The following is a 14,714-nucleotide window of genomic DNA, read 5'->3' on the forward strand; positions in this document are numbered from 1 at the left end:
TTAAGCAATAATAAATTAATAATAAAGTTAATCGCGTTGCGATTCATAGAGATCATTTTAATTTTCTTATTAAATCGGTTTCTTTATTGAAAAAAATAGAAATTATGATTAAATAGATAAAATTAAATAGCATATTTAGAATCTATATGAGTTAATAGGTAACTTTTAAGGATTTCGAGGTCACATAATAGGTTTTCTTTCGTACCCTTATTTCAATCAGGATCTGTCAACACAACTAAGAAAGTTAAGACGTGGTACGCGCGCGAATAACTCTTTAGTAAGTTGTCGGTTTCGCCAACAGATAATTCCAGTGTGCGAGAAAATTGCGGATATCAGCGACACATAGTGGCTCGTCAATTTGGAAATGACAAGGCGGTCGGCTTGCGCGGACACCGCCAAATGGAACTTCTAAATGGATAAGATATAAGAGTTATAAGATATAAGATATAAGAGAACACTCGAGCGAAAGAAGGAATTAGGTGTCTGATGTATGAGCCACCGCCATCTACCCGTTCGCTTCCGATGAAGCATACGTCCCGTAAATGATGGCGACATTTTCGTCAGATCGTCCTTTTGGAAAACACGATAAATTCAATTGAGTCGTGAGAATATGAAGAGTGTTGTCATTAAAATATAGAGCTAGGAAAGCGAGGCTTTTCGCGTGTTATGATGCGAATTATCGCATCCTCATCCCAGTTTTAATCCAAACTTCGTTTTGTCCTCTAAACGTAAAAGCCCTCGAAAATTGATATCGCCGACAAATCGTGTCGCGGGATCGATAAACCGCGCGACGGGGAGGAGTATATTCCCTTCGCGTGCAAAGTTTGCAGATTCGATCTCCGCGACATCGACACGAGCAAACGCACAAGTCAGGGAAGTAGAAGTGGATGGCAGGGTGATGCATGTCCCGTGTACCAAGGGGCGAGGGGATGGCACGGAAAACGTGATCCTGTGACTGATCCGTGAAAGCGTGAAAGGGTTTCCACTCCTTTTTCCACCCCTTTATCCACTCTACGAGAACACGGGGGTGTCGCGAGGCGACGATCAATCACTCCATGCCACAGCACCGACGCACCACCTCCCTTTCCACCCAACTGACATCGTCCCCCTCCCCCTCCTCCCCCCAAACCGCCACCCACTTCACTACCCCGGTTAGGATATTCACATAAAGGATTTCCACCGATACAGCCGAAACGAGCGACGTTCCTTTCGAATCAAACGCGTGTCCCATGCACGATATCTCTATACATCGTTCGCACATTGTTTATCGTTTAAGTATTCAGATAAAATAAGAACTAATTAATTTTTAAATGGAATAGAACACGCTTCGAAGAAAACGTTTGATCCTTACTAGCGACTTTTCTTCGGCAATATATCGGCGAGTGTAAAGAAAAGAAAGAAATAGAGAAGGAAGGAAGGAAGGAAGAACGACTGGACTGCGAGAAAGAGAAAAAGGGCGGCGAGCGAGTGGCGATTAAGGATCGTAGGGAAGCGAGCACGCACTGGAAATCGTAGGTCAAGATATCCAATGCCGCTTTTACGGGCCGTGTCCGTGTCGGGAGATACTAAAACTAATGTATTCATGAGATAATTATTTCTTGCATTCATTATGGGGGCTGTAAAGTTTTTATTGGACTCCGGTCGGGCTGGTAAAGCGCGAGGCATCTTTACAAAGTTAGAGACACGACTTGCTCTCTCGCGGTCGCCTCTTTTCTTCTATTTCATGCGGGCCCGCGTTTACGGCACATTTAAGGACAGTTCTTAAGCCTCGGATCGCGCCGATAACCTCCAAAACTCAAACAAGCTAGAGATATCTGGAATGCTAAAAGCATTCTTCAGTAATGTTTAATGGCCCGGGCAATATTTCGACGACCGCATCCGTACTGTGCAACAGAAGAAATGCAGACTGCAGCTTCGTCCTTACACTTTATGCATATTATATCGCCGACTGATTTTGGAAAATTAAAATGTCATGCCTGAATACCATCTCACAATAGACGAAAAGAGAACTTATTTATTATACTTAAACATTAGGAGTATGTTTATCATTGGTCAAATTTCGAGATTTGAAGAAAAAGTTGCTATTAAAAATTCAACTATACATTGCCAGTTTACATGAGAATTTTGTATGTAAAAGATATTAATAATTTTGCTGCAGATTACGCTCTATAGCACGAATAGCCCGAAAACTTTTATATTTAGTATATTTATTTTATTAATACTTTTTAATTTTGTAATTTTCGTATAGTAATTTTGTTATTTCATTATAGGAGTTTTCTTGTCCGCGCGAGCTTTGCTCATTATTTTGGTTGTCTGTGGAGTTTCTATTTTTACAAAGCCACACAAAGCCAAACAACCCGTCTAATAAAACGTTTCTCGCGGATGATACAACCGTTCCTTCTCTTAAAACACGGGGATAGTATTAATGCCGCGCGAAAGAGTGATTAATTGGAAGCGCGGCGCCGCGCAGGAATATCGACGACAGCGCGGCTCGTCGGAACGGAGAGCCTTATTCGCCTTTGTACATCCGCCAATTATATCTCTTTAATTAGAGTCACTTCCGCGCAACACCGTCTCAGACATTAAATAATAAAGAGATGCTCGTTAAAAACTTTTTTCACCCACCGCCCGACGTTTTTTTCTTTCCCGCTTTAAATATGCAAATCGCGGCTTAATGGCCAATCAAAGAGTTCGGTTGGAAATTACGTCGAGCTCCGGGATCTACTTCATTAAGCATCTTTACAGTTAAAATCCTTCTTTCTTTATCCCCCGCCATCATTATTATCAAAACAGATACCGCGACGAATCTTTCGTACAATTCCGATACGGTTACTGTATTTAATATCTGCTTAAAATAAAGTATTCAATGATTATAATTGTAACGTCATATTGTACTTCGATGACATCGTATTGTGATGAAATTATAAATGTAATTAAACCTTAAATATAATAATATCCGTGTAATACATAGTACAAAATCTATATATACAATTTTAAATTTACATAGCTATATATACACAGCTATACATCTTATATATTTTTGCAAATCTAGATTTTATCTCTAATTGTAAGTCGCGTTTGTTCGTAATGAATGCAATTTTCTCCCGTATGAGGACTAAAAATCGAACAACACAAAAAGAAATATTTGATATTCTAACTTTGCAGACACCCATTATATATTTTTTGAATATCTTTTGGACTTCCGCGTTACTTGAAAGTTTCCAAAGAAACTCACTTAAAGATTTCGATCCGATTCAACCTACGTCTTATTAGACTCCCAACATCGCAATCGAGGATTTTTCTTGTACTGATACTCTTCCGGTATTATAGAACTAAGATAAAAAAAAAGAGTAACATGGATGAGATGGCAGAGACTGTCCCAGAAGGACGTAGGCACCAGTGGAATATTAACAACTTTGCCTGAAGCCCTGAAGAAAGGACATTATTCCTTCCTATACTGCTTCTGCTGAGTGGGAAAAATATATCAATTTCTACGTTGTATAAAAATGTACTTATGCGTTACACACGAGGAATAGAAAGCATTCTATGGGCTTTTCCATATCCCGGCGCTGACAGAAATAAGAAATATGCCAACATCCGTGGAACGGAAAAGAAGAAAATAGAGAGAGATGGATTTTTCTTTTCATTTTCCACATTTCTCTTTACTATGAAAATTCTATTAATTTTTCCACCATGGATTATCTTTCTTCATCATACTATATTAATTTTAATGAATCTCGAATTTTTTTTCAAAAGTCGATACGTGAATAAAACGATATTTAGATAGAAAGGGATTAATTTTTTTCATGCCGAAAAGTCGTATGATCTTTAAAGGATTGAGAATCGACATAAAAGAACAAAAATTCCCGATGTGCGAGGGAGGCAATGGTGCTAATATACGGAGGCGGAATACGGAAGAATGGAGTTGACGGTGCGAAAATGATGAAGGCCGGAACCGGAAATGAAGCTCATCGTTATACTCTAACGTCAATGGAAGAAGCGTAAATGCATGAACAATACAGCTTACATGACGTTTTTCTAATAATTCTACTTATCGTTTAATTATACGTAATAAAAATAAAGAAGAAAATATCTAAAATTTCTGTTTTAAAAATGTATAAAGAATCAATTTTATACAAAAATACATATACACACATATGCTTGCATGCTAAATTAAATTCGACACTTTGGTAATAGAATAATATAATTTTAGACAGATAAAATAAAGGAATGTTCTTAAATTTATTTAAATTTCTGACAAATTTCTATTTACCAAAAAGTTTACCGCAAATCGGATGTATATCCTAACATACACTTCTCTTGTAAGTCGTGTTACTTACCCGGAGGAATGAGGGGAGGACCGGAGAATCGGATTTACCCGACGCGAGAAACGCTAAACGGACGAACGATCGATGACGTGAGCGCAAACGTCGAGACACGAGATTTTCGCACGTGTTCACAGGCCTGTCTGTGCGATTCCCGTAATCCTGTGCCGCCCGCGTTCGAGCTTTCGCTTCTCCCTGTAAAAAGGAGAGCGGAATTGAAATCGGCTTTCCGAAATTGCGCGCCGTCCCGTAAGCGTCCCGAGGGAAGAAAATGCAAACACGCCTATATGCCGAGTGCGTGGACCCATCAAAGAAGAAGGGAGATGATAAAAGTGCAGAGTTCGGGGTTGAGAGAGACCACGTGTCGTCACTCTCATGCTCGAGACCTTCGTATCTAAAATCCAAAGTAAATCCAAGAGAAGGAAGCTTCAAGTTCAAATAAACGAACCGTTTGCGCACGATTGATGAAATGTGGGGAAAAGATAACTTCTTTGATCGGAAAGAATGAACTTTAAAATATTAAGATAAGATTTAGAATTATTTACATTTCAATTTAGTACTGTATTGCTGTTTTTTACAATAATAGAGAGGTAGAGAAAAAGAGAAATTAAATGTGATATGAATAACAAGCGTATAACAATGTTATAAATAATAATTTATATTGTATACGTTTATTTTTGAAAAAATTGTCAAAAATATGCGAAGAGTATAAGATTAAAGTTCTTAAATTTTTGTTTTTGATTCACAAAAAGTATTAAAAAATCAAGCATACAAAATCGCAAAAGCTAAAATAAAATACTGTAAAATGTCAATTATTTTAAATTTGTTAAAATATTACAAGTATTTTCAAATCAGTTATCTAAATCTGTAATCTATCTGTTAAATATCTTTAGTCTAATTATTACAGATTGAATTATTTATTTGCTAAGAATATGCAATTATATCGAAAAACATTTTCATAAAGTCACTAGCTACGTCATCTATTGTAAGGTATTATAATTATGCCTGCTAAAATAAACGTGAAACGCTGAAATACGTGTGCAGAAAATCAATTGTAGCGCCATCGTTCGAATATAATTTGAAACACGTATCTCTAAAAGTATAAATCGATTATTTTTCAAAAAGTTACACAGAAATAAAATAAATAAAAGTCATATTTATTCTTATTTAAAAAATTATAATATTTAGCAGCAAAACTTAAAAAAACAATTTATAATGAAACAATTTTTATAATTTATTGAATAAGATGAAAGTGATAAATGTGCAAACATCATATAGAAAAGTTTAAGAAATAACTGACTTACTTTCCAATTGTAAATACATATACACTTCACAGAATAATATACAAATAAATAATAAAAATATATATATTCCGAAAATTTAGAATTTATATAATTTATATTGTGAAATCAATTGAAACAGAATAATAAAAATCATATACATATTCATATCGCGAATGCACAAAAATGTTACAAATATCGAAAAACATTTACTCAAAAATAATTAAAAAACCAGTCACACTACACGTCCTTTCGCACTTGAACTCCACCATAAAACTGACTACCCTTTTTCCTGAAGCTTGTATGAAAAGCAGTAGGGAATGTAAGCTCCACCCATTTCTCACTCCCAAAAAAGATAAAGAGATGTAAATTTAGAATATTATAGGTATTATATCTCTTTAATTCAAATTTATTATAAAAATAGTCATATAATAAAAAAAGTAAAAATATTCTATTGCATTACATATAAGTTATGTGGATATTATGAAATTATTGTATCTATTTCTTCAATAATCTTTATGAATAATTCATTATTCATTTTCTAAGATAAAAATACTGTTTTATGTTTAATTCTTTTATCAATCTATTTAACAACGTTTCTTTTCATAAACAGTATACAACTCTAGCACATATTTTTTGGAAGAGAGGGGGATTGATCAGATGAAAAGGGTGGGTATTTTTTTTTTCATTCAAAGGATAAAAAAGGGTGAAGGGTTGAAAAGACGGAGGGATAGAAATTTTTTTCTCACCAATATTTCTGTGTTTCATTGTGCTATTTCAACATTATTTTAATAGATAGTAAGCGTAGTTTTAATAATTTAATTTTAAAAGGTTTAATTTGATGATATGAATTTAATAAATGAATTTAATAAATGAGTTTAATATCTGTCAAAATATACTCAAAAATATTTCAAAATCAGAGAATGATGTATCAGAGAATTTAAAACAAGTGTTTACTGAAAAATACAAAGCATATACGTATTCTTATTTATTTTTGTAGTTAAAGATTAATCATATTGAAATGTATATATATTGCAGAAAACTTTTGTCTGTTTTCAGAAAACTAAAAGTAACTTAAAGATATGAACATAAGCATATAATACATGTATATAAGTATACAAAAAAAATAAAATAAAATAGAAGTAAATATTGTTTCTTCAGAAGAGCAATTTGTAAGTTTTTAATAAGCACATACACTTGAAATAATTACACACTTGCAAAGCTACCACTGGTTCACATAATCCTGGTATCCTGATAACTGTTTAACGTCAGGCACACTGCGAGGTAGATTTGACAACAGCCTGTGGCGAACTGAGCTACCCTTTCCATGCAGAGTAGTCCGCGGGGTAGATCCAATACGATCCTGCCCAATCACAGGCAGCTCCCAGCCAACCCCCAGGAGTTTATCCTTCGTAAGAAACGTTGGAGAGGGACAGCGAGCAGTAGTCTCTCGGATACCGAGCATGCTCTGACGGAGCAGTCGAAGTCCCATGTATCGTATCCTATCAATTTTGACTGAAAACAGGAGAAAAAATATTGACCAATTTAATATTTATGCAGCAAAGGTTGATATATGCCTTAACAGTATCTAACTCGCTTGTATTATTGATGTACCTCAGCTTAACTTATAGAAATGCATCTGTATACTATGTTTGTAACACTTATTTCAATAGAAAACATGAAAATTTCAATGCACACAAGTCACAAATTGCTGCAGCAGCATAGTCAATACTTCTGCTGCTGCAGCACCCTTTTTTTAGCAGCTACCCCTTTTTATGGGGAAAGGGGTGGCTGTACCCCTTTCAAAGGGGTTAAAATATAAAAGAGGGGGACTGTGTAATATGGCATCAAAAAAAAGATCTTTTATCGAAGGACCAAATGGTAAATTGAATGATGGCAGTTAGAAAGTACGCTACTTTTATTGTCTTTTTTTTTATACTTACGAATTTTTGACACTTTGGTATTAAAAAATTTCCGAATTATTAAAACACAATCTCCTCGATTATAAAAATTATAGTTTATCTTGACACATATATTTGTCATAAGACAATACGCGATATTTAATATAATGGATAATCGCAAAATCAATAAAAAAATATATTTTCTATACGACTTTCTGTATAACCTAAGATTCGATCATTTTCTTTTTCCATTAAGAAATATTCAATAAAAATGACAAAATAATATTTCAGATTTAATCTTAAAAAAAAAACATGATTTATATTTTTTCTTGTCAATATTTTTTTTTATATAGATTAACTAACAACGAGATTTTTATTGAACTATTTTCACAGCGTGGTTGGATTAGGTTAGAGTTTCAGACAGATCCACCTGATCCACCCTTTATCCACTGAGTACTGGTCGAGAAATGTGATCGAGTTTCGTGAGTTTGCCGCAGTTAGCGACACCAGATTTGTCCTCTGTTACGGAACTTTTTATATGTGCGCATCTTTTTTTCCTTTTCTTTCTGATGTCTTCTTGTATTTCTGTTTCACTACAAGTGCAGAAAGTCAAGTGCAGCTCCACAGAATTAAAAGACTAGCCGTATAGTGGTAGTGTGTATCACGATGCTCGTAATTTCGTTATGACTTGTTCATTCCTTTATTAATATTACAAATTGACTGAACATTCCCCGAAAAATGACGCTATATCACTTCGGAAATTGCCTGGCATTGGTATACGTGCCGTACTATTTGACTTACAAATATTCTGGCTTGTAAGTATCGATTCTAGTACACGCTCTCGGTTCCTAACCTAAGATTTAAAGGGACATACAGCGAAGGGAGATATTTCCAGGTCGGAGTACGGTGCCTTCTGGAAATGCATTCAAGCCGGCGGTATTTATATATTCACGCAGCTCGTAAAAATGCTGGCGCTTGCAACATTTTTTCCAACCGCCGACAATATGGGAGAGGAGGGTTTTGATATCTTTGGAGTACGTGTTATCGAATCTTTTCCCTTCGCAATCTAGCGAGCATTAAAATCCTATCACCTGTCACATCTACAATCTTTACATCTTTAAATTGTCTGAAAGTGGATCCATAATTTAATTGGATTATATATGGATTATATTTAACTGGATAATATCCATAATTTATACCTGGCCCTTTCATAAAGATTTACTTTCTTTTATATATATAAAAGGAATATGGTTCAGGAAGTTATCTTCGCAGTACATGTTATCGAATCTTTTCCCTTTGCAATCAAGCGAGCATTAAAATCCTATCACCTATCACATCTACTTTAAATTGTCTGAAAGTGGATAATATCCCTAATTTATATCTGGCCCTTTCATAAAGATTTACTTCTTTTTATATATATAAAAAAATTTGTTTTAGGAAGTTATCTTCGTAGTACATGTTATCGAATCTTTTCCCTTCGCAATCAAGCGAGCATTAAAATCCTATCACCTATCACATCTACTTTAAATTGTCTGAAAGTGGATAATATCCCTAATTTATATCTGGCCCTTTCATAAAGATTTACTTCCTTTTATACATATAAAAAAAAAATATGTTTTAAGAAATTATCTTCGCAGTATATGTTATCGAATCTTTTCCCTTCGCAATCAAGCGAGCATTAATATCCTATCACTTATCACATCTACTTTAAATTGTCTGAAAGTGGATATTATCCATAATTTATATCTGGCCTTTCATAAAGATTTACATCTTTTTATATATATATATATAAATATATTTCAGGAATTTTTAAAGTCGTCCATTGATCTAGCAGACTTGGTAGGAATTTTACTGGTACTAAATAGTATACCTGGCAAAGGCCATGCGAAGGTATTAACTGCTGGCATAGGATGGGCGGGAGCTGAAGTGCTGCTTACGAGATTCTTGTTGCTCTGGGTTGGAGCACGTGGCGCTGAGTTTGATTGGAAGTACATTCAGAAGAGTCTCGAGTCGAATATCAATTTGGTAAAAAATTGCTGTCTATATTTTCTGATGTGAAACTTGACACAAATTCAAGAAAATCTACATATATATGACTTGTTCTTTACAGGTGCAGCACATAACAACCGCAACATTGGTTTGGTTGTGGTCCAGACACGATTTACGACGTGGTTTAGTTCCTATAGTAATTGGTATGCTTGTACTTACGGTATATAGGCCGCTCATGCTGGACTTCCTTTCGTCACTTTTATTAGCTGGCCCATGGTCAACACTTATTATTAAAGCGATCACTACCTTTTTCATCGGTGCAACAACATTGCATATTTACGCGGGCCTCGCACATTCAATTGGTATTTTCTGAACAATGTAATAACGAATTTATGTATATACATATTTATTGTGATGTACAGTTACATTAATCAGTGTCTCCCATTTTTAATAATACCATAATTGTACATTACATAATAAATATTACTGTTATTACATTTATATTGTATTATTTTTATATTATAAATTTCACTGTATGTGAAAACATCTCACATCAAATGTTATATCCAGCAAGAATCGTGAAAATAATGCTATAATGTATTATGTGCGAAAAGAGAATTTTTTTTTTAATTGATTATATCTCTTAAGAATTTTTGTTAAGGATAGAAATATCCAAAAGATGCATTTTTTCAAGTACATAATACGATGCACTTGATAATATCATGAAATATCCTCTTGTGTCGCTATATGTTAAATAATATAAATTTCTGATCATTTCCGATTTCTTTGATTCAGAGTGAATATTACATTTTTACTCAATTTTTTTAAGTAAAAAAATATAAACAGAAAGTTTAAATATAAAAATGATTATTTTAAAATTATATATATCAACTGTGTTAATAAAAGTTTATAACTATACATTTTCCTGTAGCAGTGCTATTATTTTAATTTATATACCTACTCGTTTCATGAATATTCTTTTGAGAACAATGGCCGAACAATTTCTGCCATCTCATTTTATCCTTTATTCTAGAGACGTGTCGGTCTATTGCGGTTAATGGACGTTAGTGACCGCAGGTCTGTATATACATAAAAATATTCGCGGTGACAATCATTTTAAAATAGAACTCGCCAATGATAGGCCTTGATTGTTTTGTTTGAAGCTAGGCCAAAGCTAAGAGGAACAATTCCCCCCCTTCTTCAAGTGTATAAATATTTCTTGGGAAGAAACTAAACGTTTAATTAATTATTTCTTGATTAATTTGATGATAATTCTGCAAATATATCCTCCTATTTTCAATTGACTGTTATACACCCAATTTGTGTTCAAAATATACAACATAATGAAAATTAATCAAAGAAACCATAGATAAAGAAGTATATTTTTATAATATATTTCTTCATCTATGATTCATCTATATATCTTTTATCTATATATTTTTATAATATTTTATATATATATATATCTCATTATCTTTTAAAAATTCTGTTGGCTTAGAATTTTTTGAAAGATAATTAATAGTTGATTAATCTTATTAATTCTCACAAATGTATAAATCATCGTAAAGCAGAGGATTTTCCCGGTTTATATATTGTGTTAGTATCTGATTCATCTTAAAGAGAATTATACAGAGGAATTTCCATTCCAACTATTTATTGTGAAATATAGATATGTCAGAAATATATATCAAGTTTCTTTGTTTTAATAACGTATCTAACTCTCGCGACTCGCGGATTAAACCAATGATTCATAATGATTCCAAGTTTCTTTAACCATATATGTAATTGTTAGTATCAAGTTTATATTTCTTCAAGTACACAATTCAAGAATCTGCCCAGGGGAACGACATATCGGTCTACAGTCCTGCTAACTGGCGCTCCCTCCAGTTAGTCCGATGATATGACATCGTTAACAATTCAAATTGACTATTAACTAATAACGCACATTATATCAATAAACTCTTGTGAAGGTTGACAAGAATGTGTGTATGTAGGAATAAAATTGAGACTATGACGTCACTACGTTTAGAATTTTATTTCATCCAATATTTAGATTATATACATTAAATGTATTTTTATCATATTATTTTTTTTTGTAAAAATAAAATGTAATGACTTTTTGGGACCATTTTTCTTTAATTAAATTAATTGCTTTGATACATAAAAAATCAAATTTTATGAATATCTGCGATATGTCAATGAATAATCTGCTTTCAATATATCATTTCGACATTAAATGTATTTTTATCATATTATTTTTTTTGTAAAAATAAAATGTAATGACTTTTTGGGACCATTTTTCTTTAATTAAATTAATTGCATCGATACATAAAAAATCAAATTTTATGAATATCTGCGATATGTCAATGAATAATCTGCTTTCAATATATCATTTCGAAACAAGTTGACACTTTGCAGTTTTATAAATTCGTTTTTGTGAAGTTCACTATATCATGTATGACCTCTATCACGTAACTGAGAAGCACTTATCACGTGCAGATACACGTTTGTACTTTCCCCTTATCATCTAATAAACTAAGCATGACGTTTACTTACGTAGGTGTAATGAGAAAAATCTGGTGCCTCAGGCGTCATTAGTTACGAGCATCTTATAGTAAACAAGGTATATAGATATTCTTTTATTTTAGTTAGTTAAATTTCTAGAAACTTCTACAAGAAGTTACGAAAAATATGCGAGACTTTCAGTTTCTAGAAAATTTTATGGAAAGAACGTATGTTTCAAAAAACACAATATACATAATAATATAATAAAAATATAAAATTTAAATATGAATTTAAATATGAATTTACAATATTATAGTGCTTAGTAGTTTTTATTAATCATTAATCAAACAAATACAAAAATACGATTTTTACTTTGTTCTTAAATTATTATACCTTTTAATTAAATTTTTTCATACATCTTAACATCTGCGGCACATTTATTTATAGCTATTTCGCAAATAATACTTATAACAGAAGATTGTTCTATATTTTATATAATTTTTCCAATTAATTAATTTTTCGAGAATATTCACAAAATCGATGTATTTTTACACGTGCACGGGTATATCATTTATATATTTCAGTGTTCTAATATTAATTCACAGTGCGTACGTAAAGGATCTTCTTGGTAAGAGCCATTTTTCTTCAGTTAACGTTATTTCGACGCGTCACCAAAAGAGGTTCCAAAGTTCACGTTTTGTCTATACGAACAAGTTGCTCCATATATTGGCGTATACGTGATGTAACCCGGCAGGTCAGGACATTAGTGATCCGGCATCTCTTCATTTAACTCAATGACGCCGAATACACGCGCCTGGATGGTCGTTTGCCAAACGATTACGTGAAAATAGGAAAAACAACTGTGGACTTTGGACGCATGATCCGCCAAGAAAAATGCAAGCCGGTTTCATCAGGCGTAACGTATGGAATTTACGATGCTAATGAAATATGTATTGGAACATCGTCAATAGCGCATAGGCTGTGTCAAGTTTACGGTGGTAGCGATGGACAAGAATTAAATTAATAAAATACTACTTAAATCTTCGAAAGTCATTTCCGCCAATTGAAAGTTCATATATTATGCAAAATAATGGGTTATCAGTAAGAGTAAATTTTGTAGGAGTGATACACAGCGATAAATTGAACTTGCCTCACAGAGAGAAGATAAGATTTTTTTTTTTCATTTTTTCTGATCTTGCGGAAAGTTCACGTTAGTGAATTTTCATTGTTCGCGATTTTTTTTTGCGGTGGATTATCCGCGTCGGTTCAAGGAAAAACGGACATTCATCGTTTCATCCATCGCGCGCAAGTTTGTCCGATATCCGTAGAGGGGCTAACCGTTTCTCCATTGGTTCGTACAACGGAGTTGCTCGCTCGTGGGTTCTGGTCGATGTTGCTTAAAGCCGCGGTGGAGCCGGACCTACTAGTCGTCGGAGAGCCGAGAAGTACGTATCGACCGGTCGCGTCTCTGCTGCAGAGAGAACGGAGTCTATTCTCGTCTGGACGGGCATACTTGCATCATCCCCGTGATAGAGCCGTGTGTTCTCTGAGGGAAAGAGAAGAAGCTGAAGAGTCGGCTGACGAGTCTACGAGAAATCTCGGGAAGCGTTTAGTCGAGGTCTCTATAGTCACCTGGCTGGGTTGAACGCCTCTACGTCGACAGCACGTCGATCGGAGTCTCTCTCGTCGGAAAACGGAGCAGGAAGAGAAATCGCATCGATAGAAGAGGAGTGTACGAGTGATCACGGCGAGTGACCTCGACCTCAAAAGCCGCCTAGAATCTCGGAGCAGAAAAAAGCGGTCGGTGAAATATCGGAGCCGCGCGACCGGTGTCGCTATTACTATGTAAATTTTCAGCGGGTGTACATACGTTCGCGCGCGCGCGCGCACACAGTCGCCAGCGAGCAACGGCGTTAGCAGCAACGGCAACAACATTATCGTCAATAACAGCGAGTGAAACGCGCACGGGCGAAAGGGAATCGCGCGGCACGCCTCGAGCAAGAGATCTGACCTCTTCTCTGACCGATCCCAAGGAAGCCCGCAAACTGGCTCCGGAAGTGAGGATCAAGCAAATTGGAATGAGGGAGGATCTGCTGTCTATAATACGGCACACGAGCAGCGATCACTTCTCGGAAGAGCTTTAGCCGGGGAGCTTGACCAGGAAGTAGAGAAGTCGCGAGAAGCGGAGTTTTAGCCGCGGGAGCGAGTATAAATTCGCGAGTAGAGTATTCGCGCGATAGAGTAGAAGCGGCTCTCGTTGGCGGTTTTATTTTATTTTATTTTTTTTTTCCGTTGGAGCAGTTAGCTCCGCACACACACATACACACGCATCGGGCTTCCTTTTGCTCCGGTGTTATTCTCTAATCGACCATAATTTCGTCACCAACGGAAGGGACAGGAAGAGTGAGGGAGAGCCGAATACCCCGGAAGACCGGTTGTTTTCCGTCGGATCTCTCGGTTATGCCCTGGGTCGCCGCATGCTTTGACCTGCTGGCGACTCCGTTACTGGGTTACTGTCTCGCGGTCAGAAAACTGGCCCTGCAAGCCGGCCTCCTGCAGGAGAAAAAAAGCGATCTCGCCGTGAGGCAAACATCTAACACGGAGACACCCTTGATCGCCGATAACACAACCATCATGGCCCCCAACGCGGAAGAGCAGCGTCAAGGTAAAGTTCGCGTATAGGGTGATTTGCTTGATGAGGGAGGAGGGAGGGG

At 35.3% G+C, this 14,714-nt stretch overlaps 2 protein-coding genes across 2 annotated transcripts; one reads left to right on the forward strand and one right to left on the reverse strand.

Annotated features, from left to right (window-relative positions):
• Positions 1 to 6,557: 6,557 nt before the first annotated feature.
• On the reverse strand, positions 6,558 to 7,976 carry LOC105459537. Its single transcript, XM_011705659.1, has 2 exons — positions 7,549 to 7,976; positions 6,558 to 7,120 (listed from the first exon to the last, which is right to left on the reverse strand). Exons 1-2 carry the CDS (start codon positions 7,646 to 7,648, stop codon positions 6,828 to 6,830), a joined length of 393 nt encoding a protein of 130 aa, XP_011703961.1. The 5' UTR covers positions 7,649 to 7,976; the 3' UTR covers positions 6,558 to 6,827.
• A 46-nt stretch (positions 7,977 to 8,022) lies between these two features.
• Positions 8,023 to 9,996, forward strand: LOC105459538 (transmembrane protein 147). Its single transcript, XM_011705660.1, has 4 exons — positions 8,023 to 8,321; positions 8,402 to 8,540; positions 9,310 to 9,531; positions 9,617 to 9,996. Exons 1-4 carry the CDS (start codon positions 8,245 to 8,247, stop codon positions 9,866 to 9,868), a joined length of 690 nt encoding a protein of 229 aa, XP_011703962.1. The 5' UTR covers positions 8,023 to 8,244; the 3' UTR covers positions 9,869 to 9,996.
• Positions 9,997 to 14,714: the final 4,718 nt, after the last annotated feature.

The sequence above is a fragment of the Wasmannia auropunctata genome, unplaced genomic scaffold (assembly GCF_000956235.1).
Source record: "Wasmannia auropunctata unplaced genomic scaffold, wasmannia.A_1.0 LD334185.1, whole genome shotgun sequence".
In the NCBI taxonomy this organism is placed as follows: domain Eukaryota; kingdom Metazoa; phylum Arthropoda; class Insecta; order Hymenoptera; family Formicidae; genus Wasmannia; species Wasmannia auropunctata.

Coding starts and splice junctions, on each gene's coding strand:
- LOC105459537 (XM_011705659.1), bottom strand. CDS start 7,648: ATGACAAATATATGTGTCAAGATAAACTATAATTTTTATAATCGAGGA. Junction 7,121..7,548: donor TACCAAAGTGTCAAAAATTC/GTAAGTATAAAA, acceptor TCCTGTTTTCAG/TCAAAATTGATAGGATACGA.
- LOC105459538 (XM_011705660.1), top strand. CDS start 8,245: ATGACGCTATATCACTTCGGAAATTGCCTGGCATTGGTATACGTGCCG. Junction 8,322..8,401: donor ACTTACAAATATTCTGGCTT/GTAAGTATCGAT, acceptor AGATATTTCCAG/GTCGGAGTACGGTGCCTTCT. Junction 8,541..9,309: donor AGGGTTTTGATATCTTTGGA/GTACGTGTTATC, acceptor AATATATTTCAG/GAATTTTTAAAGTCGTCCAT.